This window comes from Tympanuchus pallidicinctus, unplaced genomic scaffold, assembly GCF_026119805.1.
Source record: "Tympanuchus pallidicinctus isolate F22 unplaced genomic scaffold, pur_lepc_1.0 scaffold1, whole genome shotgun sequence".
NCBI classification, from domain to species: Eukaryota; Metazoa; Chordata; class Aves; order Galliformes; family Phasianidae; genus Tympanuchus; species Tympanuchus pallidicinctus.
Window position 1 is genome coordinate 5,967,643 of NW_026294618.1, and position 23,867 is coordinate 5,991,509.

The 23,867-nt window shown below is 49.4% G+C and overlaps 2 protein-coding genes across 3 annotated transcripts in view; one reads left to right on the plus strand and one right to left on the minus strand.

Annotated features, from left to right (window-relative positions):
• LOC128084794 (uncharacterized) overlaps positions 1-23,867 on the plus strand; it is a 240,064-nt gene that overhangs the window by 165,552 nt on the left and 50,645 nt on the right. The window lies entirely within an intron of this gene.
• Positions 6-22,047, minus strand: SELENOI (selenoprotein I). 2 transcript variants are annotated; one of them, XM_052693061.1, is made up of 10 exons: positions 21,913-22,047; positions 11,116-11,184; positions 10,696-10,804; positions 9,376-9,450; positions 8,624-8,886; positions 7,388-7,496; positions 6,349-6,397; positions 5,875-6,055; positions 5,098-5,280; positions 6-2,725 (listed from the first exon to the last, which is right to left on the minus strand). In XM_052693061.1, the coding sequence occupies exons 1-10, from the start codon at positions 21,958-21,960 to the stop codon at positions 2,609-2,611; spliced, it is 1,203 nt and encodes a 400-aa protein (XP_052549021.1). In that variant the 5' UTR covers positions 21,961-22,047; the 3' UTR covers positions 6-2,608. The 2 variants fall into 2 exon arrangements, with proteins under 2 accessions (XP_052549021.1, XP_052549030.1); XM_052693070.1 differs by having other exon boundaries at positions 2,660-2,725.

The window sequence follows — 23,867 nt, forward strand, 5'->3', positions numbered from 1 at the left end:
TCAGATGCAGTTAGCAAGGAATAAATTTATTTTTAAGACTTAAAACCATTATTATTAATAAATAATTTGTTTCTCCGCATGCCACACCCCACCATGGCAAGATGGTTTGGTCTTCCCATTCGTGTGCTTCCGCTCCCCAAGAAGCTGGGTTCAGCAATCACATCATTGCCAACAGCTCAGACAGAAACCCACCCAGCTTCACAGCAGCACGAGTTGGAAACGGTGTTGGACGTACACTGAGACCAGGGCTGCTCTCACCTGGCTCTGCCACAAGCCTGGCAGCAGCACAGATGAGCCAGCCTGCTTTCCAGCACTGATTTAAGCAGATATTTTTCTAGCTTCAAGGTGCATCACATTAAGGCACCGAAAATCCAGGACTCTCCAAAAGATACAGCCTGTGCTGATAGGAAGTGGTTCCAGTTTTTCAGAGGCATCTTTCTCCTCCAGCACAACACGTCATTGCAGGATTTTAAGAGAGGAAGCCCTGCTTCCCACGTGTTTGTAACTTCAATTTAGGGTATGCTCCTCATGCCATTCCACAGGGCATTCAACAGTCACAGAATATCCCAATTTGGACAGGACCCACAAGGATCACAGGATGTTCTTACGGGCTGCACCTGCTCTCAGCCAACAGATGCTGCAGATAGGTGCTAAGGAGACAAAGTGCCATCCCAAGGTGAGATGGGACATCTCACAGCACGAGTGAAGAGCCAGGATAACACAAGCTCTAGGAAATCAACCATCCAACTGCCACTTGTGCCCCATGCTGCCAGCACGATGCTGCTACCTGAACATGGCCCATCCCACTGATCCCCCTGAACCTTGTGCAAGCATGACTTCCATTTATCTCCCTCCACCATTGTATTCTGTTGCATTCTCCTCAAAAACTCAAGCACAGCCCAATTCTTTCTGTGCATTTTGGCTGCTTTGGGTTTGTTTGTTTGTTTTTCCCTGTACAGTGTCAGTAAAATATACCGTGTATGCTACTTTATTGAATAACTCTGAAAACCATTTGCCCCCTCTCCCAGGCGAGCCACCTTCACAGACACGGAGCCAGACAGACACACAGACAGACCGACCGCCGGGTGCTGCCTCGGGGTTTCAAGTCTGCATGACAGTGATTCAAATTCACAACAAACAAAAACAGAAACAAAAGGAAAAAAAAAAACCACCAAAAAATAAAAAGCATTAAATAGTTACAGTTTGAAGGTTCCCTAAAGCAGGAAGAAGGGACTTCACCTGCAGAAGGAAAATGCTGTGACCGGGCGTCCACGAAGCACGCCGTCCAATGATCAGTGTGTAAGAGACTTTGTTCCCATGGTAGATTACAGATGCACAGTCTGCTGTGCTTGTTTGCTTCCGGATGCAGCCTTTCCAGAGCCTGGGTTTAAGCTACACTCTTCATTCAAGCACAGATCTTCATTAAATAAATCAAAAAGAAAATCAGCGTTCAGTCTTCACCACCCCACTCAAGTAACTCAATTATAAAAATGCTCCTTTAAAAAAAGAAAAAAAATGAATGCAAACATGTCTTTTACAAATGGACAGTAAACAAAGATATCCCTGGATGAGGCATGCAGCTGCTGTGGACAACGAGCTTGAAAACAAAGTGATGTTTGGAAAGTCACCACGCACGCAGACACACACACACACACAACCTGTGAGCTTTCTGGAAGTGCACACAGAACCAACGTGACACACATTAAGGTGCTTCTCCAAGCTGTGGATTTGCTGCTATTGGTGATCTGGTGGAAGGGTGATGTGCAGCCTGGCTGCACTGCTATAGAAGGAGAGGCTCAGGGAACCAGAAGAGCCAACCCAGAGCAGCAAGTTCATCCCACTGGAAGGAAGGGTTTGGCTTTGTGTTACACAGGTTGGTGTAAGCCACATTTTGCTGCCATCAGAAAGCCCAGCTCGCAGGCAGGGTACACACAAAGACAGGTGCAACGTGGTCCCAATACCCACCACTTGGGCAAGGGAAAGGAAAGCTGCCTTCCCATGTTTATGTTCCTTTGAGCCCTGATTCCTAAGCCCCCTAAGTAAAACGTTACTGTAAGTTTTGTGTGGCTTTAACATCTGCTTTAAAAAAAGAAACAAAAAGGTGCCAGCATTTGTCCAAACAAATGAGTGCAAGAAGGCAGGACAGAATGTGAGAAAACTGTCACCACCTGCTCCTTAAGTACCAGCTCAGGACGAAGGCTAAGAGGGTTAGGGAAAGACAGGAACTCGACCACAAGGACGTCTCCCTGGCCTTGCAGAAATCAGCTGTTATGCTGGGTTTGGTGATAGGTCAAGGTGCTTTGCTCAGGTAAAGCCATTTGCATCCCCAACCGGCTTTACCTGAACAAGTGCTGGGGATTGAGGTTGCAATGGGAACATTCAGCTGGTCTGAAATACAGTAGTAGTGACCTGAAGGCGATCTGAAGCTTGTCCAGCTTCACCCAAAACTGTAGGCTTGTGTTGGTTGAACAGCAGCAGAGGCTGCCCCGTACCAGTCCCGCCCTGGCTGCACTGGATACCGCGTGTACGTTGCCCTGATGTCTGTCCAGAGGATAGGTTTAGATCTGTGGTGATGGTTGAACTATTTACAGGTATTTGCAGCAGATATTTACAGTACTTCTGCAGACCGCAAGCTGATTTTCTCTTCCTCCATTTCTAGTCAATCCGGCGTGGGTTTCTTTAGTGAGAAGGGTCGTATATTGAAATGCCTGCTCAGCTGGCTCACCTGGGAACAAGGACAGAGTTAGCAAAGCTGATGGCACGAGGAGGAAACCGGCAGAGCCCTGCTATCCCACTGTGCTTGCTTTCCCCATCATTGCCCACACTGCATTGCCCCACTTCTCCAGATTTCCCCATGCCCTTCTCTGGAAGATTTTAGGCAGCAGAGATTTGCAGCAGCTGGATGAGTGCTGAAGAACAGCTGCAATTAGGAAGGAGTTTCTTCTCTGAAAGAGCGGTGATGCTGTGGCACAGCTGCCCAGGGAGGTGGAGGGGTCACCATCCTGGGATTGTGGCACTGAGGGAAGTGGATAGCCATTGGGCATGATGGGCTGGTTTGAGCTTGATGATCTTAGAGGTCTTTTCCAATGATTCTATGATTCAATAGCCTATCCTGCCCTGAAGCAGGCTTATCTGAGTGAGGAGCTTATTGGGCCCCTCACTGCAAGAAAGATATTGAGGCCCTGGAATGTGTTCAAAGGAGGGCAACAAAGCTGGTGAGGGGTCTGGAACACAGGGCTGATGAGGAGAGGCTGAAGGAGCTGGGAATGTTCAGCCTGGAGAAGAGGAGGCTCAGGGGAGACCTCATTGCTCTCTATAACTTCCTGAAGGGAGGCTGTAGTGAGCTGGGGGTCGGCCTCTTCTCTTGTGTCATCAGTGATAGGAGCAGGGGGAATGGCTTCAAGCTACGGCAGGGGAGATTCAGGCTGGACATGAGGAAGTATTACTTTTCAGAAAGGGTGGTCAGGCACTGGAATGGATGCCCAGGGAGGTGGTGGAGTCACCGACCCTGGGGATGTTCAAGGAAAGGCTGGATGTTGTGTTGAGGGACATGGTTTAGTAGGAGCTATTGGGAATATGTGAACGGTTGGACTGGATGATCTTTTAGGTCTTTTCCAACCTTGGTGATTCTATGATTCTATCTCCATCCTCCCCTTCTCAGGCACAGCAGTCCCTGAATGCCTTCACAGTTAGAGCTGGGGGTCAAGTGCTGGGTATTGACACAGGAGGGTTGCAGAGTAGAGGGCAGCCAAAACAAGTGTTGGATCACCAGGTCCTTTTCACAGCAGCCTGAGCTTTCACTGTGTCTTCTAAGAAACGAGAGCATCACAAAGGGCTGAGAGATGCAATGGAAAAGCAGAAATCTGCTTTGTGGGGTGAGGGAATGTATTCAGCCTTTCAATATCAGGGTGAAAGAGCAACACCTGTAGAATCACAAAAAGCAGTGCAGCAGACAGTGGATAAAATCTACAACGTGGCACCAGTGTTCAGTCATTGCAAAGCCAACAGAAAACAGTGCTGAGACCAGCAGCAAGCCAGGGCAGAGCATCTATTCCAAAATGGTGCTCCCAGATTCATAATAATTTGGGATTGTGTGCTATGCATCACTATCAAGGTTATTCCGTCCTGAGAGAGGATACTACACAGATGGGCAGCTGGAAAACTGGAAGTGGGGGCAACACAAACTCAGGGGAGTTGAGAGCTGGAAAACTCACTGCAGGGATGGGCAATCTGAGCAGCTGGGATTACACTGTCCTCAGCCCCGTCTCCAACAGTGACTCCAAGACCAAATTTATTTAAAGCTTCTTAGCTATTCAAATCCTTCTCGCACATAAGTCTCATTACACTAATTGGAAAGACAAGACAACGTATTACTTCCTTGCTGTAATTACAGCTCAACCTTGACTCATGGAGGCTCTGTGTCAGTGATGCAGCACTGAGGACACAGGGCCACCCAAGGAAGGTGCGTGACATGGCAGCACCAGGGGGGCCCTTGCCCTACTTCCTCAGCAGCTTCCTGGGGCATTTCTAATGGGATTTGGCCTCCTCTGAATTTGTTTTCTCTCTTAATCAAAATTCAGGCAGAGTTTGCTCAGACCAAGGGGAACAAATCGGTCCCTGGATCTCTACACAGCCACAGCATCACCATGCTCCACGTCAGCTCTGAGTCCCTGTGGCTCCAGATTGAGCTTAACCACAGTGACACCCACAGCAGACCAACTTTTTATACTAAAACTCCCAAACTGAACACTCCTGTCCACCACGGAGACATCACATCCACTGCTGTGGGTATCCACGGGAGCCCTTCCCACTGCCTTGGGGTGTGGGTCACCCAGATGGGCAGACCTATGAGCTGGTTTCTAGGTTAAAATCACAGCCATAGCGTGCTAAACAGCAGCACAGATGCAAGGATTTGTTTCAGACTCTTGCATGGCAAAGGAGTCCCCACCCACATTGCTGGAAGCTTGCTTTAAATCCAGCTCAGCTGGAGGTCCTCATGGAGAGCTATGAACACTGACACCAGCCCTTTAAAGCAGAGCATTTTCTGCCCCAGGGAGCAGCTCCTGAGCATTCAGCCCATGTGCCAGGTTCACCTACCACGACCACTCCATAGTGGATGTGCGCCAGGGTGAGGAATGCAGTTAACAGGTAGAGGAGAAGTGCTTCGCTGCTGGGTGCAAAACCAGACACCACCACGAAGAGCACCAGGGCTATGGGCAGCAGCATCCAGTTCAGAGGCTGGCAGCGAGTGCTGCTCATCTGACAGACGATCAGCTGGCACTGCAGGGAGAGAAAGCAGTCAGAGCCCACACCAGCAGCAATCCTGCAAACCCACAGCTGTACACAGCGCAGGGGAAAGTCACACGTGTACCTTTCACTCAGCTTCTTTTTCAGGATCTGCCTGCACACCAGAATTCCTTACCATGTTATCCACACTGTAAGCAGCACGAGCTGCTGGACCAGAGTATGGACATGGGGCAGTACAGACACACAGATCTGAGATAATGAGCACAGCTAGCAGTGCTCAACTCTCAAGAAGGCATGGATGCAATATGCAGCTAAATCAGACTCGGACAAAAGCTTCAGCCCCTCCCATTTTAATTTTGTCCCCCAAAAAGAGCGTGCACAAACACAATTATTTCTGTAGTTTCTCAAGAGCTGAGAGCTGTAGCACCAAGGCCTGTGATATTTGCAGACCCCAGGCCCTGTCTGTTTTGCTGCTCGTTCTTTCAGTCAGAACAAAACAGCACAACTGTCACAAGTTAAAACTTCACATCTCCCTTCCTTCCTCTCACTGAAACTGTGTTCTACTTCGTCAAGAGAGGTTTCATTCTTCCCAGGGGCTAAACTGAAGCATAAAGCAAAACCACTCACAGAAATGTTAGCAAAGGCGGTTCCAACCATGAAATAGAAGAGCCTGGGATGGACCTCCAGGATGTCCATAGGCGAAACAAAGATCCAACTGGTGCAGAGAGCAAAAAGCAACACTGGGGACACCAGTGGCAGCATGATCTCATATACAGAGTGGTGCTTCAAGGTGTTCTTTTTATAGGCCCTGAAAAGCAAACAGTCAATAACCACAGTCAGGTGAGGAAGATGCAAACCTTCACTGGTAACCCCAAATCCAAGAAGCTCCTGAATTACGTGGGCAGGGAACAACAGGACGAGCCTGCAGAATTTGTGAGCTCTTCAGCAAGCTGCTGAGCAGTTTGCACCCTGCAAAGTGGAACCCTCTGATGTACAAAAGCCACTCTGTCATCCTGAAAACATTCATCTGACAACTAAAGAAACTGTAAAAGGCTCTGGGAGCTCTTGCAAAGGTGCTAACGGCAGGAGGGAAGAACTTACTTGTAGAAGTTATACAGGCTCATCGGCAGCGTCACGGTGAGAGCACAAGCTGAAAGAGAAAGAGCCACATTACTGCCCATGCAGAAGAGGCCACTGTGTGCACCCCACAGTGACTGTGCTCTGGTTTCAGCTGCCTGCAAGCAGAACAGCTCAGAGGTGCACGAAGAGCAGCTCAGCACGCTTCCAAGCAGGTGCTTGAGATTCTGGTTCAGGAGTTGTAATTACAAGCTAAGTAAATGGAATTTGAGTTCAACGCAATGAGTTTTCAGTGTTGAAAAGCTGCATTAAGAAGCTCAGTGTTAAACTTCACAACTGCTCAAAGCATAATTATGATATTGTCTTTAATGGGACCCTACGGTCAAAGCCATGAAAGTGCATCACAGCTCTTCCACGTTTACACAGCAGAAGGTATTTTAACAGAGCTGTACATCTTCCTGCTTTTAATCACCTCACTCCTATTCAGATGCACAAATCCAGTCCACATACACATCCTGCCCTATTTTTCACAAAGGAAAAGTGCATTTATTGTTCACATATGAAAGTATGTGGCTACCAAAGAAAAGCTCAGAATATCCACTTGCTTCAATCTGATGCTTGCACTTTTCTTAATGCAACAACCCAAGACACGTCGACTTGTAATTAAACAGTAATAATTAGCCCCTATAGAAAAGGGCCTGGAGTGAGAAATGTTTCTGAATAAGCCAAATAACATTAAGCAAAGATAGCTCTCCCCAGGTTCCACCTGCATTATTCCCTGCTTTGTTCTGATTCCACTAGGGAGAGCAGCCAGCCCTTCTGCAAGAAGGTTATGCACCCTTGGATTGAACTTTTGGATGGGTGCACAAAGGACAGGACCCCCAAAGAGAGCTGCTTTCCCCATTCCATAGCTACGTCCTCCCTCTCTGCAGCAGCCCCAGCTTTTCTCATTACAGCAAACACAGCATCATTATAAAATAATTAAGACATTGGGTTTGGGGAAAAAAAAAAGTTGATTTTTTTTTTTTTTTTAAAAGACAGGCTTCAACATGGAGTTTCTTACCAATAATCATTGTAGTGAATAGGTCTCTATATAAGAAATTAAACAGGAAAGGTGCATACCAGGCCTCTACTCCCACAATGGCTGTCACTATGTAGACAATTGAAATGGTCTGAAAGAAAGCAGAGGACAAGCAGGCATGAGCAGCATGTAGCTCAGGGGAATGGCAGCTCAGCACGTGCATTTGAGCTACATCATGTGCCATTATCTCCACTGATCAGAAGTTTAAAATAACAGTTTTTTAGAAGCATCCCTTGTGTTGCTGCTGCTGCAGGGAATAACACAACCAGGATCTGCTCCTTGCAGCTGGAGCAAAAATGCCCTTACACACCTCGAAGTGTAACATGGAAATGTGTTCTGTATTGCACACTGATCAGCTCTGGATTCCTGTTATCCATCTGCTGAGGCCATGACTGGGAATGGGCTATGAAGGGATCCTTCAATTGCAGTGGTAGTCCTGAAGTTGTGTGAAATCCTCTACCCTTGCCTTCCTGTGCTAGGCAGAGGTCCAAAAGCATGAGCAATAATTTTTGGAGGAGTGGGTTAGAATATGGCCATAGCTACATTGTACCAGTAGAGATGATTACTGCAATTAACACAGCTGCTTTGGTTACACTTCTTCCAGCCTGTTGCATTCCCCACCCAGGATCTAGCAAGATAGAATATGAATGGTGTGCTGCCTGGTGCTGTACCCAGGCCAGGACAGGCACCTGGAAGCAGCAGAGCTGAACTTTACCCATTCTGACAAACGTCCTAATTGCAAAAGGCACCCTAAACTTCTAGGCTTGAAAGTAGCTATAATAGAGACTAAGTGGAGCAACAACTTAGGCAGTTAGGACATGGAGAGCACCTAGGAACCAGGCAGAGGAAACACAAGGCAATATCCATTCTTCAAGCCTCGCTTCTTGCAGAAAGTCCTGGACTATCCTGAGTTGGAAGGGATCCATAAAGGTCATCCAGTCCAGAAAACAAAGTTCCTTGAATTTAAGATTTTGGAGAAGTTTTATTCCTAGTGCCACATGACAGCGATTAATGAATGCAATCGCAGCTCCAAGTGATGCAAACAGCCTGCTCCCTTCTGCACACACAGGACTCCTAGTGCTGCTGAGTGCCTCCTGCTAAAGGCAACCCCCACAAGATCACTGCATTACAAAGCTTAGGGCCTTTCACGCTTCCAGGCACATCAGCAGCCTGCTGAGCTTCTGCTGAAGGCAAGCAGAGGCTGGGATGCAGACTTACCACCTGGCTGATGTCATATCCCCAGGGCAGGAAGAGAATCCCTGTGTTATACTTCTCCCAGTGGGAGAGGATGAATGAAAACAACACCACCCATAACAGGAGGTAGAGAACGAAGACACTGACACCCGTGGAGCCCCGGCCAAAGGTGGAGTAGACTGTCACAACGAAGTACACACAAGCCCAGCTGTCCAGGCCATGGTCAAAAAGCTCTCCTAAGGGTGTGCTGGAGTTGGTCCTGCGAGCTTGTTTGCCATCAACACCATCTGGAAAGACAGCAAGGAAAAACAGGAGTTTTACTGGACACACTCCAAAAATAGTGAGTTTTGTGGATACCTCTAAACAGAGCAATGGGCCAGGTTGCAACTGACAAAGTGTGTGCAGCCAGCAAACAGAAACTCCCACGACCTCCATCCTCTATGCAATGCTTTTGGAGGTACCACTCCCCAGCTCTCCTCAGGACTGAAAAATGAAATAGAGGGAAAGTCTGGCAAGACTTTATATGAAGCAGACCAGTGACAGAATTCCCAGATCACCTCCAAGCCAGTTCCAGCATCCTCCTTTGGCATCAGCTGCTCTGGGCCCCCTTCCTTCCATCCACTTGGCAAAACACTACCTGGAAATTGCCCTAGAGCAGGGCACGGCTGAAGTTCAGAATCAAAAGACACCTCAGTGGGCTCAGAGATAAGCCAACATGCAGCTGCAACAAGAACACAACCAACACAAACCCCCCAGACAGCCAGATGAAGTCTTACCTAACGTGTAGGCAATGAAGTTGAGGAGACCCACAACGACCCATACTCCATTTGGAACGTGCTGGTGGTCAGGAGCTGCAGGGATCAGAAAGACCCAGGGGTAGAGAGCTCAGTGTGTATGCTCAGTGGGTTTATTTTGGCACAAGATGCATAAAACGTAGATCACCAGGTCACCAGGACAAAGTATCCACACAACTGAGTGAAACTGAGATGGCAGCTCTGCAGGATGAGATAGCAGAGCTGTTCCACAACAGGAAACCTACGACTTCACTTTCCAAGACATACTTGTCCCTCTGTGTCACAGGATCTAAAATCTTGTGATGGCAGCTAGCAAACGTGGCCCAAAACTATCCCATGGAAGTGTGTGCAGATCAAGCACTCCTCCACTGCTCGCTCAGAGCACCAAGCAGAATCTCTTAGAGATGTGATTCCATGACTCCACATGGTTACACCCTGCCTCTGCAGCCACACATGGGGGAATCCCACCCAGTCTGCTTCTCCAGCACTCTCAGCAGACAGCCAGCTGAGCTGTTTGCAACTCTGGGAGCCCAAAGATACACCTGAAAAAGCAGGAAGCTGCTTCTTGGCACAGCCTCACATGAGGATGAACAGAGGTCTCCTATGGGCAACAGCAGTGCCACAAAATGTTGCTGTGGATTGATACCATGAACTGTTCTGAGCAACCTAAGATCAAATCTGTCAAGGAAGCTAAAATACAGAAAGAAAACTACTGATAAGTGACTGAGAGTTATCACATGCTGAACTAATTTTTTCTCTGAGACATTTTCATCAGCAAGGAGACAACTTTCAGATTCATTAACAGATCAACAGTGGCTCTGTTACACATTCAAAGCTGTGCACATCCTTGCATGATACAGAACAGTGACATGGTCTTTGTTAGTTTGAATGTGGGACCAGCACGTTTTTGCAAGAGGGCAATTAGCTGGGATGCAAATTAAAAGGCTCTACTCCCTAACTTCAGGAAAGCAGAGTTTCCCACACTTTTGATTTCAAAATGAGGGCACTAGCTTTAGTCCATCGTGAAAGCAGAGGTGAATCCTCCTCAGATTTGGCCATTCCTTCCTCTTTCACTTGCACACAGCCAGCCAGGAGCAAATGCACCCAGCAGGAAGGTGTCACTTGGACAAGTCCTCACCGCAAAGCCCAGAAACTTGAGCCCCTGAACACCATCCCTTCCTGACACTGCCTGGGAACCCAGGCTGAAAGTGCTTTGCAACGAGCACAGGAAGTCACAGCAGAGGAGGTGACAGCACACACCTTTCTGATGCTTTACATCCAAACAGAAAAAGGCAGCCTTACCAGAAGCGTAAAAGTCAGGGTCGAAGTATGCCATGAGGAAGAAGTTGAAGACAAGCAGCAGGAAGCCAGAAAATGTTATGAGATTTGGGGCCAGCCAAGTAGGGAAGATCTACGGGAAAGCAGCAAAAGAACAAATGAGCTCATTAAAATGTGCAACAAGGCTGCAACAGAGACCTCATTACAATCATCTGGGCGTTAGACAACACTGCTTGGTTGCATCCAACATCATGGGCAGCACGAAGCTTCAGGCTGCAGTGCAGTGAGCTCAGGGCAGGCTGCCAGCTGGGAAGGTCATGCCCACTTAATTAGTCACACCCCAAACGAAGCAGGTCTTTTCACACAAGCGGGGCCTTTCAGCTGCAGAAGTCTTGGCAGCAAGTGGTGTTCTGCTGTCCCAGTCAGGGCAGGAGGAGGTCTTACCTTCACTATAGTGTTCCAGAAGGGATGCATGACATACACAGACAGAGGGTTGCTGTCCACGGCACTGTACTGTGAATGAGAGGAGAAATAAAAGTCAAAAAATTATAGTTAGGGCTCCAAGACTTCTTGAAGCAAGTCAAAGAGCCTGAATGTCAAGGCTTCACTTGCTACCCAAGTCTTTGCATTGCAGGAATGCTTGCGCCAGGAATAGAGTTATGAACAGAGGACAGTGAGCAATCACAAAAGTCCTGCGTAAGAGCTGGTACATTTCAGTCCAGATTAAAGCCATTGAGATGACAGCTCTCGCTGTCACACTCATCTCCAGTCACTTGCAAGAGATCTTCTCCTTCCAGAAAGGCAGAAGATATTTATGAGCAAGAGCTCCAACCCCCTCTCTTGTTCTGCAGGCCCTAAATCATAGAATCGTAGGCTGGAAAAGAGCTCTGAGATCACCAAGTCAACCCATCAGCACCTTGCCACATACACCACTGCATATCCACAATCACCTCCAGATCCTACACACCCCATTACAGTTCAAGCAGCAAAGGGTCATTTGGCAGCCCCCAGCACAGTGACCTGGGCTGGATGGAGACATGGGGCACAGAAACAAAAGACTCAAACAATGGAACGGGTTCCAGCTCAAAAGTTAAATTTCAACATCATTTGGCTCTCAAAGCACCACAAGCTGTCATCTGCTCTCCAGCTCACAGCCTCTTCCAGCCAACATCACTCTGTCTAAAGTCCTCTTCCCCAATAATCACTTTGATAAGTGCCCCAAGAAAAACAGTTCAATTTACTACAACATTGCTCAGCTCACGTGTTTCAGGTGATGAACCTTGGAACGGCACCCACAAAGCGTTGGGCATTGGTGCTTGCTGTCACCCCATAGCAGGGGAAAGCTCAAGAGCAATGGGGGAGAATGATCAAGAGCCTCCACCCAACCTGGGACACAACCTATGCTCTCTCTGAGACAAGGGGAATTTGGTTGTTCAAAGGAAGCACTGCAGTGCTCAGCTCCCAGCCCTGAACCGATCAGTATCTCTCCATGCTGCTGCTTCTCAGAGCTCTTCTCTTTGGTTGCAAATCAGGTTGGATATTAAGAAAAATGTCTTCTCTGAGTGATCAGGGCACTGAAACAAGACTGTCCAGGGAGGTGGTGGGGTCATCATCCCTGCAGGCATTCCAGAATTGTAGGGATGTGGTACTGAGGGATGTGGTCAGTGGGCACGGTGGGGTGAGGTTGGTGATCTTGGACGTCGTTTCCAACCAGAACAATTCTGTGATTCCCTGGAAACAAAGGGGACTGCCTGTCCATGTCAGAAGCTGGAAAGTGGTTGTTTGGAGACAGAAGTGCTCCAGCAATCTGAGCTCAACTGGTTGGGGTTTTTTTTTTGTCAAGATTTATGAATATTCACAAAGGATCTCCCAATGCATCCATCATGGGCAGCTTCAAGCACAACTCTGCCAGGCTTTCAACCAGTGGGTGGAAGAAAGCCCACTTATTTCTCCCAGCCATCTCAGTGCTTGTATCATTCCTTTCTCACATTCCGAACGGGCTCAATCCCACCTTTAGCAGATATTTTTGCTTCCACCAGCCCTTCCCCTCCTAACAGATCACTCTGTGTCACTAGGAATTAACCAAGCACTATTAACCCACTCGCCTTGATCTTACAGTACCAGCAAGCCCACAGGAGCTGTAGCAGAGCAGCTAAAGCCTGAGCTTGACATCACAGGAGATGAGGGCTAAGCCATGAGGAATTTCCATCCCAGCTTAGTGCAGTTTCAAAGGACAGAATTTCAAACAATTTATGAGATAATAGGATTTGGGCTAACTACCAACTAGGGGAGGAGAGCTGGAGACTGATTAAATCTCATTATCCCCATAACAGTTTGGAACAAGAAAACAGATGCCTCACCAGGAGCAAGGCAGGAGAAGCACTCTGTAGTCTACTCCTGTTTGGAAAGCACCCTGGGGAGGTTTCCAGGCCACATCCCAGCACATCTCTCCTCTCCTCTCTCCACACACTGGGGGTAAGAAGCAATAAGCAGCTTTTCCCCACACTGCTGACTTGCATGCAGAGCTCAAAGATTCAGAATGACCCTATTTTGGGGGTAAGGCTCAGCTGTTTTGCAGAAGCTTACTGATGCTCTGGTTTCCTTTCCAGAAAGTTGGGGCTGATGGCCATGAGGCTCTAAGCCCAGCAGTGCTCCACTTACCACACATGTACCTGCTGTCCTCCAGCTGCCTCATCCTTCCTGCAAACCAGCATCTCCTTCTCCATTCTGAACCCCTACACATCCATCTAACGACTAACACACACCATTTGTCCTTCCCCAAGTCATTTTTTCTATCAGGGCCAGCAGCCAGGACTCAGATTTCTGCCTTATTTTCAGGGAGGAAAGGACAAACGGAAGGAATTTCATATGCCCCAGAGGCTCCTTCTCAAAGCAGACAGACAGCTGTAATGGACACTGCTCTAAAATAGCACCGTGCACACAGTCACTGCTTCTCCTTACAATAGCAGGAAGGATTCACTCCCATGGGGTTTTGGTTTTAAGCTTCTCAAGAATACAGCCCAGCCAACTCTGCAGCATCAATCTCACAGTTGGCACACTGCAGCTTCCCCCTGCTCCATCCCCACCAGCTGAGCCCCTTGCATCCAGTCAGTTTATCCACATGCCCTCCACTCTCTTGCCTACACATTCCCTGGCCACACAGGGACATTTCCCATCAGTACTGCAATGAGATTTACCTCCAGGAGGCTTTTTCCAACTGAAGTGGTATCATTTGCTCTAAAACCCCTTCCAGGCTGAGGCTTTCCCCATCCACCGCATCCCATCTCCAATTCTGCTGGACAACATTTCCAAACAAAGGAAGCTACATGAAAGGCTGTAAGTACAGGCAGCACCCCAGCATGGCCCACAGGACACCACCATGGTCCCAGCAGCCACGGCATCACACTGAGCTGGTGCCCATCGTTATGGAAGTTAGAGAGAGGAGTGGCTCTTCCAGCTTGAAACCAGCATCAGTTGTGCAAACGGAACATTTCTCTCCTATAAAGAAAGGCTGAGAGCTGGGGTTGTTCAGCCTGGAGAACAGAAGGCTTTGGGGCAATGTCACGGAGGTCTTTCAACACTTAAAAGGAGCTTATAACAAAAGACACAGTCTGCTAGTGATAAGACAAGGAGTAATGGCTATAAACCAAAAGAGGTGAGGCTTAGGTTAGATGTTAGGAAGAAATTCTTTACTCTGAGAGCAGTGGGGCCCTGGCACTGCTGCACAGAGCTGTGGGTGCCCCATCCCTGGCAGTGCCCAAGGCCACTGGATGGGACCTCAGACAGCCTGGTCTATGGGAGGAGTCCCTACCCACAGGTTGGTCCCTTCCAATCCAAGTAGTTCAATTATATTCTGTGATTCCTGGAAGATCCAATTACACGCCAAGGAAGAGACACATATTTATAGCCCAGATTCTCCTAATAGCTCTCCTGACCAATAAAACAATGCAGCTTTTAAGTAACCCAGCTACCAACAGCAGAAAGCGCTTCATCATACTGGCGCCCAGCACAAAACACACAGAGGGCTTTGGGGTGGGCTGGGGGAGCCCCGAGGCAAGAACAAAGCAGAAGGAGCCCCAGCACATCCATAAGGCTATTTCCTACAAATCTCCTTAAGTGCAAAGGGAGCACAAGGCTAAGAGCCTCTTCCCATGGGGCCAAGGTAAGCCAGGAGGCTGTGAACTTGACAATCCACGGCAACTGTCATCAAGCAGAGCTGTGCCAGCACAAACAAGCCACGTCTGCACTATGCCCACGCTCTGCTGATGCATTACAAGCCACATCGTGCTTTAATGGTACTTATTAACTTGAGTCCTGCTGATCTTCTCTAAGGTCAGTTAAGAATGGAGCACATTGGCAGTGGCGAGCACAGGACTGTCGCGTGAACCGAGGGTTTGGCTCGGAGGGATGCCAGCATCCCCAAGCCTTACCCACCATTACAAATCTCAATGCTGGCACCATATCCCTCCTTTGGCCATTTTTCAGTGCTCATTCATTAGAGGTTAAATATATAGCAAAGTCAGAACTGCTTTCCTGCGAGAACTCCTTTCCTACTACACTGAGAAGCCTTGCTTGCACTCTCCAAGCCCCACAGGGTATGCAAATTAAATTGGGATAAGCAGGATTTCTGCCCTGCCCACAGCCTCTCATGGTCAGAACCACAGTTCTTGCAGAGATTATCCCTGCCTTCTGCAACACACCCATAGGACTGCTCCTGCAGCAAAGCCACTGGGGAGAGGCTCGTTCTTTGCAGATCAGGAGGTAGGAAAGGTGCTCATTGGGACAACAGCTTTATGGCACAGCAGATGTACTGCAGAGGTAGAAAACACACAGCGGGATGCACAGCACCAGTAAAAGCCATCCAGGCAGAGCTGACTGACTCCCAGAGCTGGCCACACGCTGGGTGCTTAATCCTGCCTATTTCAGCCACATCCAGGAGCTCGCTGTGTTTGGGAGTGTTAAATATCTGAGGTTGCAGGAAGGCTGCACAGATGGTGAGCACGGGGTGGGAGAGCTCAGAAGTCGGCGGCAGGGATGCAGCTCTAGGAGGATCAGCCAGCAACAAGCTCCTGGAACAGGGAACGAAGGGACCAGGGTAGGAAAAAAAGCAGAAATATTAATGTTATAAGAAGTTTCTCCCTGTGTGATGTTGCAACCACCACCAGACCTTCTTACTCTTGCTTAAAAGAGGAGGGCTGATGTACGTAAAGGGGAATGAGATTTCAAGCTGACAGATGTGGCAGCCTGCTCCTGGTGCCAAAGAGAACCAGGGGAGCAGGGAAGTTGGTGTGGAAAGAGAATTCATTGTGATTGCCCTAAAAAGAAGTCAGTCCAATTTTTAACCATACCTATCAAAGGAAAACACAAACCCACGCACATCAGGAAATGACTGCAGATGAAGCAAGGCACCACCAGAAAGGAGGGGGAGGGCTACCTTTGAGTTTCAACAGAGGCACTTTGAAAGAGACAAATAAAGCACTTTTTTTCCCAAAGCACCCAACCTCACCCTGTCTCCTTTCTTCCTTTCTGCAAAGAGGAAATTCATAATTAACAAAAGCACAGCAAAATATGCACTACTTGCAAGCCCTGACAGCTGCTTCGTGCAGGGCTCGAAGCACAGCGAGTCGGGGCAGTTACACAAGGCCTCATAACGAAGCCATTTGGTGAGCCAGCCATGGGAAGGGAGGTGTCAGTTTCCACAAGGTTCACTTCCAAGCAGTTCCAGCAGCCAAGTTCTCGCTGTTAATTAGCAGAGAGTTGACTTTCATGATGGAGTTCAATGCAGCTGAGACTCAACAGGCAACAAAACAACAGCAGACTTTCCGTGCCCATTCAAAAGACCTGAGGTGGACTGATCCTCCCTTTGGTTTCTCGTGCTCCATAGCAAACAGGAATGCTTCTCAGACCTCAGGGGGGAAGCTACAATCTCTCCAGATTAATTACATTAATTGCCCAGCATCTCTTCCCCACCCAACAGAGGACTGCAGTGGTAGAACACACACGGATTACCTCCCAGAGAATCACAGGATCATGAAGGTTGAAAAAGACCACTGAGATCACCAGGTCCAACCATCAGCCCATCCCCACCATGCCCACTGACCCACTGTCCCTCAGCGCCTCATTTTCAGGGCTCTTGAAACAGCTGAAAGAGCCACCACCTCTGCAGTACACAACCTAAGATATATTTAAACCCATTTAACACCACTCTGAGAGCCAAAAAAGCTGGCCACAAAGTGGTATCCTAAAGGTGAGCTGCTCCATCCTTACGTGTCACTGCAGTCATTGATCTGGGGATGGGCTGTACACCCACACCAGGTGCATCCAGGCAGCCCAGCACACACCAAGCAGGACAGCAGTGGAGAAGATGCATGCAAAGATCTATCAGGCACTCAAAGCAAAAATGCAAAGCAAAAGACAGATTCTAGAATCATTTGAGTTGGAAGGGACCTTTAAATGTCATCTGAAACACCCCTGTGATGAACAGAGACATCTACAGCTCAATCAGGTGCTCAGAGCCCCGTCCAGCCTGATCTGGGCTGTCTGCAAGGATACCCACCGCCTCCCTGGGCAACCTGTGCCACTGCTTCATGGAAGAGAATCACAGCATCATTCAGATTGGAAAAGACCTCTAAGATGACCAAGTCCAACCCCAGCGACCTCCATGAAGCTAGGGAATCCCTAGCCAAAATGTGCTCAATATCTTTGGTATTGCATTTGGCAGAGGTTCAAAATCCTGAATTTAACAGATGGAAAAAAAAAGAAGAGCACCTCTATCTTCTATCTGCTCACCTCAGCAGTTATGAAATCCGGGAGTACTCTGGGGTTTGGGCATCCTGTGCAACACAGTGCTTCAGGAAGTGGCTGATTAAAGGCAGGCACATGCAGAGCCTCAGAACAATTAAAGGAGCCACTGGAGGAGGTAAGTGATTCAAGAACAGGGCTCAAAGGGTTCTTTTCTCCTGCACGGCGCCCTTTCTGCTAAGGACCCTGCAGGAGAAGCCAAGCTGCAGCCTCAAGCCTCCCATCCAGGCTGCTAACATCAAAAGCCTCTCTTGCAGTTCTCACTACCAGCTTTGGTGTTGTTCCACTGGTCCGAAGAGCCACTGGCACACACTTGAGTGTCTGCAGGGATCTCTTCAGGGCTTGTATTTCCAGAGGAGCCTGTGAGGCTGCCAGGACAGCTTCCAGCCATCTGCTTCCTGCAGTGCAGTATCTGCAGCCCCGCTCTCCACAGCACTTGAATCTGAAGTGAAGAGGATTTCCTGGGACAGGACAAACATGTTCAAAGCACCCGTGTACCTGTGTGCCCGTGCCTCTACCTGGAGGATGCTTGCACATGAGCATCCTTCTGTTTGGCTCTGGAAATGAGGAATCAAGCTTTCTTGCAAGAAAACCATACAATAGCTTGTGGCAATTCTGTCATATAAAGAGATATACGATTCTCTGTATAATTCTCACAGTGTCAGCTCTAACAAATAATATTTTAAGTGGCTCTTCACAGAGCACCTTTCTCACTGGGGTAACAGCCCAGCACTTCCTGACATAAAACATCTGCTATGTGGGAACATGCAGAGGGCTTGCTTGCACTGCACCATACAAGACATCTCCTCCTCTAGAAGCACACAGCTGGAGAAGAACCTTCTTTCTTCCTTCTCCTACGCAAGAGACATCACCCATCACAGTTCAAGCTCTCCATGCGCAACACACAAGGCACTCAACCAATGCTTGGACCTGCTGTGGCCCCAACATCAGGACAATGGCACAACTCATAGTGCTGTTACCATTCTCAGCCCAGCAAACACGAGGGCAACACTATGAGGGCTTTGTTCCACTGCCCACGCAGGTAAGGAGACAAAAAGCCTTTCACAAGAGCGCGGGTGAGGGGGCAGCTGCCAGCCTCCTCCGCAATGCTGCTGTCATCACTGCCCCTTGCACAAAGCACAGGCATGGAAGGATTTCAGGGTGCAACATTTCCCAAACCCCCAGTTCACTTTTCTGTCACACAGTTTGCTCCCAAAGCATCCCATCCCACCTTTGGACCCAAGCAGGACACGTGTCATCACCTCCCCTCTCGGGGCGCAGCTCTCGTGCCATGCAGGTGCAGTGCTCCAACGCCCTGCTTTCCTGTGTCCTCCCCCCACTCCCGGGGCATGAATCACCCCCAGCAAAGATAACACTGGGCCAGGAAAGTCTGCAGGAACCTTGGGACATGTGACTGGAACCTCAGAATACTGTGAGCAGCCGTGGAAGCTGGCACTATCACCAAGCCGTAGCGCTCTGCCCTCATTCAGTTTCCCCTTCTGCAGCTGCTCCTGGCATTTTGGCAGCCTCCAGAAATGAGTCCCAGGAGCTGCAAAGACTGCATGCAGCTCATCGAGATGCACAAGAAGAAGCAACACCAGTGCAGCATGCAACACACAAAGCGTCCTTCCCCTCTCTTCTGCATCCAGCTCCAGGCACCACACTCAACAAAGCTCGCACAAGGGCGAGATGTTTGGGTTGCTCTGCAAAAAACAGGACTTGGGGGCAGTCTAGGAGGAAGGAAGGTCTTTTTCCTTGAGAATGCCAAACAGGAGCAGACATCTCTGTGAATGTTCCACACAGACCCACTTTCCCCTCTGCAGACTATTTTACAGAAGCTTGCCAGAAAGTGATTTGCAGGCTGGCTCTTAAGAAGCAGATCGTGACTTCTGGCATCCAACTGAAAGGTTTGCAGCCCTGAGCAGCAAAGCCTGGCTGAGGGCATTCAGTGCTGAGCAGCAACAGAGCACCTGGTTTTGGCCAAAGACATTCAGCATTCAACAGGAAGGTCAAGGCATGCATTGCTCTGCAGCCTTAAAGCAAACTTTATTTCTGAAAACAAGCCCTCCAATATGCCAGAACTATCAGAGGAAATACTGGAGCAGACTCACTTAGGATCTGTTTGGCTTTCTGACCACTGTGAGCAGCATCTCCTGGGGAAAACCTCAGCACCAACAGGCAAGGGGGTAAATTTGGTACAGCAGAGAAACCTTTCTGTCCCATGGATTAAGTTATACCCAAATGTACGTACCCAAATAGTACAACCTCCTGCTGAAGAAGTGACAGGAGTACAATGTAAGGTTAAGCCAATGCTGAACATTTTGCTGCTCAACCCCAACAAGGGCACTTTGGTGTCCCATTAAGAGCAGATAAAGGCAGAGAGGCTGACAGAAGATGGTTCCCTCCACGTCAGCCCTACCAGCATTCAGCCAGCCTATGCCAGAAGGCACACACCTACCTTCCTCAGCCAGAAACGTGCACACTGCAAAGCTGAAGCCATCTGGCTCCCAGCTCGCCATCTGCACTCCTGGCAGCCGCGTGAGGAGCAAGAGCTGGAGGAAGCAACTCTGCAGAAAGCGCTTCTGCTCCAGAAAACCAACCACCACTGCGGGGAGAGCAGGGTTGTGCTCTTTCCCTTGTTGCCTCCTCTGGGTTTTTCTCCAATCTATAACATGCCGGCCAAAGCAGCAACAGGAACAGAGGGACTCCTGTAGCACAGGTTTGCCACTGGCTGCGCATCGCCTTTTTGGCTGGTCCCACCACTTTCCAGCTGTGGGTACATACTCAAGTTACATGGCTGAGGTTTAACACACGATTCAAAGAAAGCCACGCAGCAGAAGTTAAAATGCTCTCCTGACATTTTGTATTAACATCCATTCACACATACCCCTCTCTGCACTCTCCTTAGGAGCATTTCACACTGTTAAAGTTTTCTGGCTGTAGCCAAAAGGGAAACCAGCTTTGCATCAGCAGTAAAACACTCAGGGTCACCAGGTAAGGAAAGGGCACAGGAGGACAAGGTGCAATGCCCACAGCAAGGCTGGAACACGCCACTCAGTATCACAGGGTTGTGCCAGTTCATCAAGGCTAAAATAGCATAGAAAAACAAACTCCCAGAGCAAACAAGACAAGCAGAGCCCTGCCAAGCAGACAGAGACATCATACAGCAGAGACGATGCGCTCTTGAGTGCTAACTGCGAACCTGCCTGCTTTTATCAAAGTCCTTATTGACTCAATAAAACCACAATCTTTCGAGCAAGGCTACTCCTGCCAGCAAGACCGTAGTCCTGCCCCTGGAGCACACGCTCTGCTGGCTTCTGCCCCTTGATCCAGCTGGGAATGGAACCTCTGCACCAGCAAGGCTCACATATTGCTTACAGCGTGGAAAGTGAGGGTGGAAAAGGAGGGCATGAGTAAGCCCCAGCTATGCTTGAGTACACAGACTGCTCCAGGAGAAGAACAGAGCAGCATGGACAGCACTACCCAGCTCTACAGATAAGCTCATCACCTGCTTTGCTCCACAGATGCATTGAAACTGTTTTAACACTCCTGGCATGCTTACATAGAATCATCAAGGTTGGAAAAGAACTCCAATATTGTCAAGTCTTACTGTCTACCCATCATCACCATCCCCACTTGAGAATCACAGAACTATTAAGATTGGAAAACACCTCTAAGCTCACCAAGCCCAACCCCAACCCATCCCACCATGCCCACTGACCACGTCTCTCAGTGTCACATCTCATTGAATACCTCCACAGATGGTGGTCCCACCATCTCCCTGCGCTGCTGTGCCAATGGCTGAGCATTCTCTGAGAGAACAGATACACCCTAATGTCCAATCTGAACATGACACCCCATCAGCCCCCAAAAGGACAAGAGCACCACAAATGACACTTCATATGACCACGGCATCCCCCTTTGTGGGGCAGAGCCCCACGAAAACTACCTCCCACCCTCCCCAGAGTACCAAGACCCACAGCAGCCCTCCCAGCAGCAGCAGCAAGACTCCTCCATGGCACAGACCTACACCCAGAGGACCTCACAGTATCAACCTCCCCCAGCCAAAAGACCCCACAGTGTATCTCACTCCTCTCAGCCAAAGACCCCGCAGTGTCCCACAGCCCCCCCAACCAAAGGACCCCAGTGTCCCACTCCCCTCCCAGCCAAAGGACCCCATAGCGTCCCCCACCCCCCAGCCAAAAGACCCCATAGTGTCCCATTGCCCCCTTCAGCCAAAAGACCCCATAGTGTCCCTCACCCCCCCAGCCAAATAACCCCATCGTACCCCCAGCCAAAGGACCCTACATTGTGCCCCCCTCCAGCAGCAGGACCGCAAGCCCCAGACCCCCTGCACTCTCCCCACTCCCCACAAATTCCCGACATCTCCCTCCCTCCAGGCTCCCACGGATCCCCAGGCCACACTCTAAGCCGCACTACCTTATACTTGCTGAAGCCGGCCAGCTGCTCGGCCGTCACGTACTCCATGGCGCCCGCACCGACCCGACCCAGCCGCCCCACGCCGCCCCACGCCGCGCCCGCTCGGCCCCCACCGGCCACCGTAGGCCGCCTCCCGCCGCCGCATCGGCCCACCCGGCGTGGCCGTGACGTCACTACGCCGCGCCACTTCCCACCGCGCGGCGCAGCGTTACCCGAGCGCGCCCCCTGGCGGCGGGGAGGGCTCTCTCTGAAATCTTGTTTTTCATCGCGTCGAAGAACGGATTTGGGTTAGAACGGACCTCAAAGTCCAACCGTGACGTAGAGACACCTCCTTTAGGGCCTCACCCATGGCCTTGGGCAGCTCCAGGCATGGGGCATGTAGGAATGGAATGCTGCTTCTGCATTAGATATTAAAAAGGTGTTGAAGATGTAGAGCACAATGTATTTGTATTTTGTAACTTCTCTTTAGAAATAGCTGATGTGAAAAAGTAGAAGCACCATGTTAGTAAAATACTTTAGAAATATAGTTGCTGAATTGTGTGATTAATTCTTGCTTGAAAAACTTCAATAGTTTTTAAATGTTCCAGATAGTATAGGTATAGTGTTCTGGACTAGAAAGCACATTGTAGGGCTACTCTGTTTGGACAAGAGACCCTTAGCAAAAGAAAAACAGACTTAACAAACATCAAAGAAGCCAGGGCCTCTACACAAGGCTGGATTGCCTTGCTCTGTGGGTAGGCTGGGATGCAACAGGCAGGCATCGAGATACTCCCCCCTATCCTCCTTCCAAGCTTATCTCTATGCAAGGACGAGCAGATGTCCAGAAACAGTGACCAAGTGTTGAATGTGTGAGTGTGAGAATTTAACTAATTAGTGATATATGCTTAGCTAGCAAAAATTGATGTTTCTCCAGTATCCGTATGTTTAGTTGGGCGTCGAGAAGATCGTTAACCTGAAGTACTCAGCCATTGAGGAACCAGGGGAGGAAGAGATAAGCGTCAAGTAATAGTGAATAAAAGATGTAACACTGTTTTCTGCGTGCTCTCCTGCTTGCAGGAGGCCCGCCATTGCAATTGCAAGTAAAATCTGCTTTATCAGAGATACCGTCTTGATAAATTATTTGGATATTTCCAACAGGGCACTCCAGCTCCCTGGGCAGCAGTGCCAGTGCCTCACTGCCCTCTAAGTACAGAATTTCCACCTAATATCTAACCTAAATCTGGCTTAAAGCCATCAGGTACCCCAGGCCCTGCTACAACGAAACGAAGTTGATCAGTGGCAGAGCTGCACGCAGCGCTTTGATGAAGGAGCCACCTGATGTCAGAGGCAGCAAACAGCGTCCTGCCCTCTGCTCTCCCAGCCCTTGCTCCACGCACACCTTCAGCACAGGGTTAAAGGTTCTTTGTTTTTCATCCAGATCCATGCCTGCCTATCTGCTTCTCAGAAATCAGAGCTTTTCCTGTAAGAGGCTCAGGCCCTTGTGAAACTGAAAGTGCTTCTCAGGCACATTTTGCTGTCAGAGAAGAATGCCAGTAAGTTCAGGATTTGATTGGTAAAGGCCCAGCTGACTTCCAGCCCTTTCCCAAGGATGGAGGGTGCTGAGAGGTGATGCCTTTGTGACCTCTGTGCAGGAAACAGCAACCTGGGAGCTCCCAGCACGCTTGTGGTCTTGGTGACAAGGAGCCAGCAGGGTTCACAGAACCCCAGGGTGCTTGGGGCAAGAGGGTTACAACTCTGGGTCCCCCTGGTCCTCCCTGCCCCAACAGGGCCGCCCAGAGCAGGGAGCCCAGCACCACAACTGAGGACTTTGGGAGATCCCTCAGGAGGAGCCCCCACTGCTCTCTGCTCCCTGTGCCAGGGCTCCGGCACGCACCCAGCACCGCAGTGCTGCTGATGGGCAGCTCCTGGGCTCCACGCTGTGCCCTATCCCGTGGCTGCTTGGGCACCACAGAGCA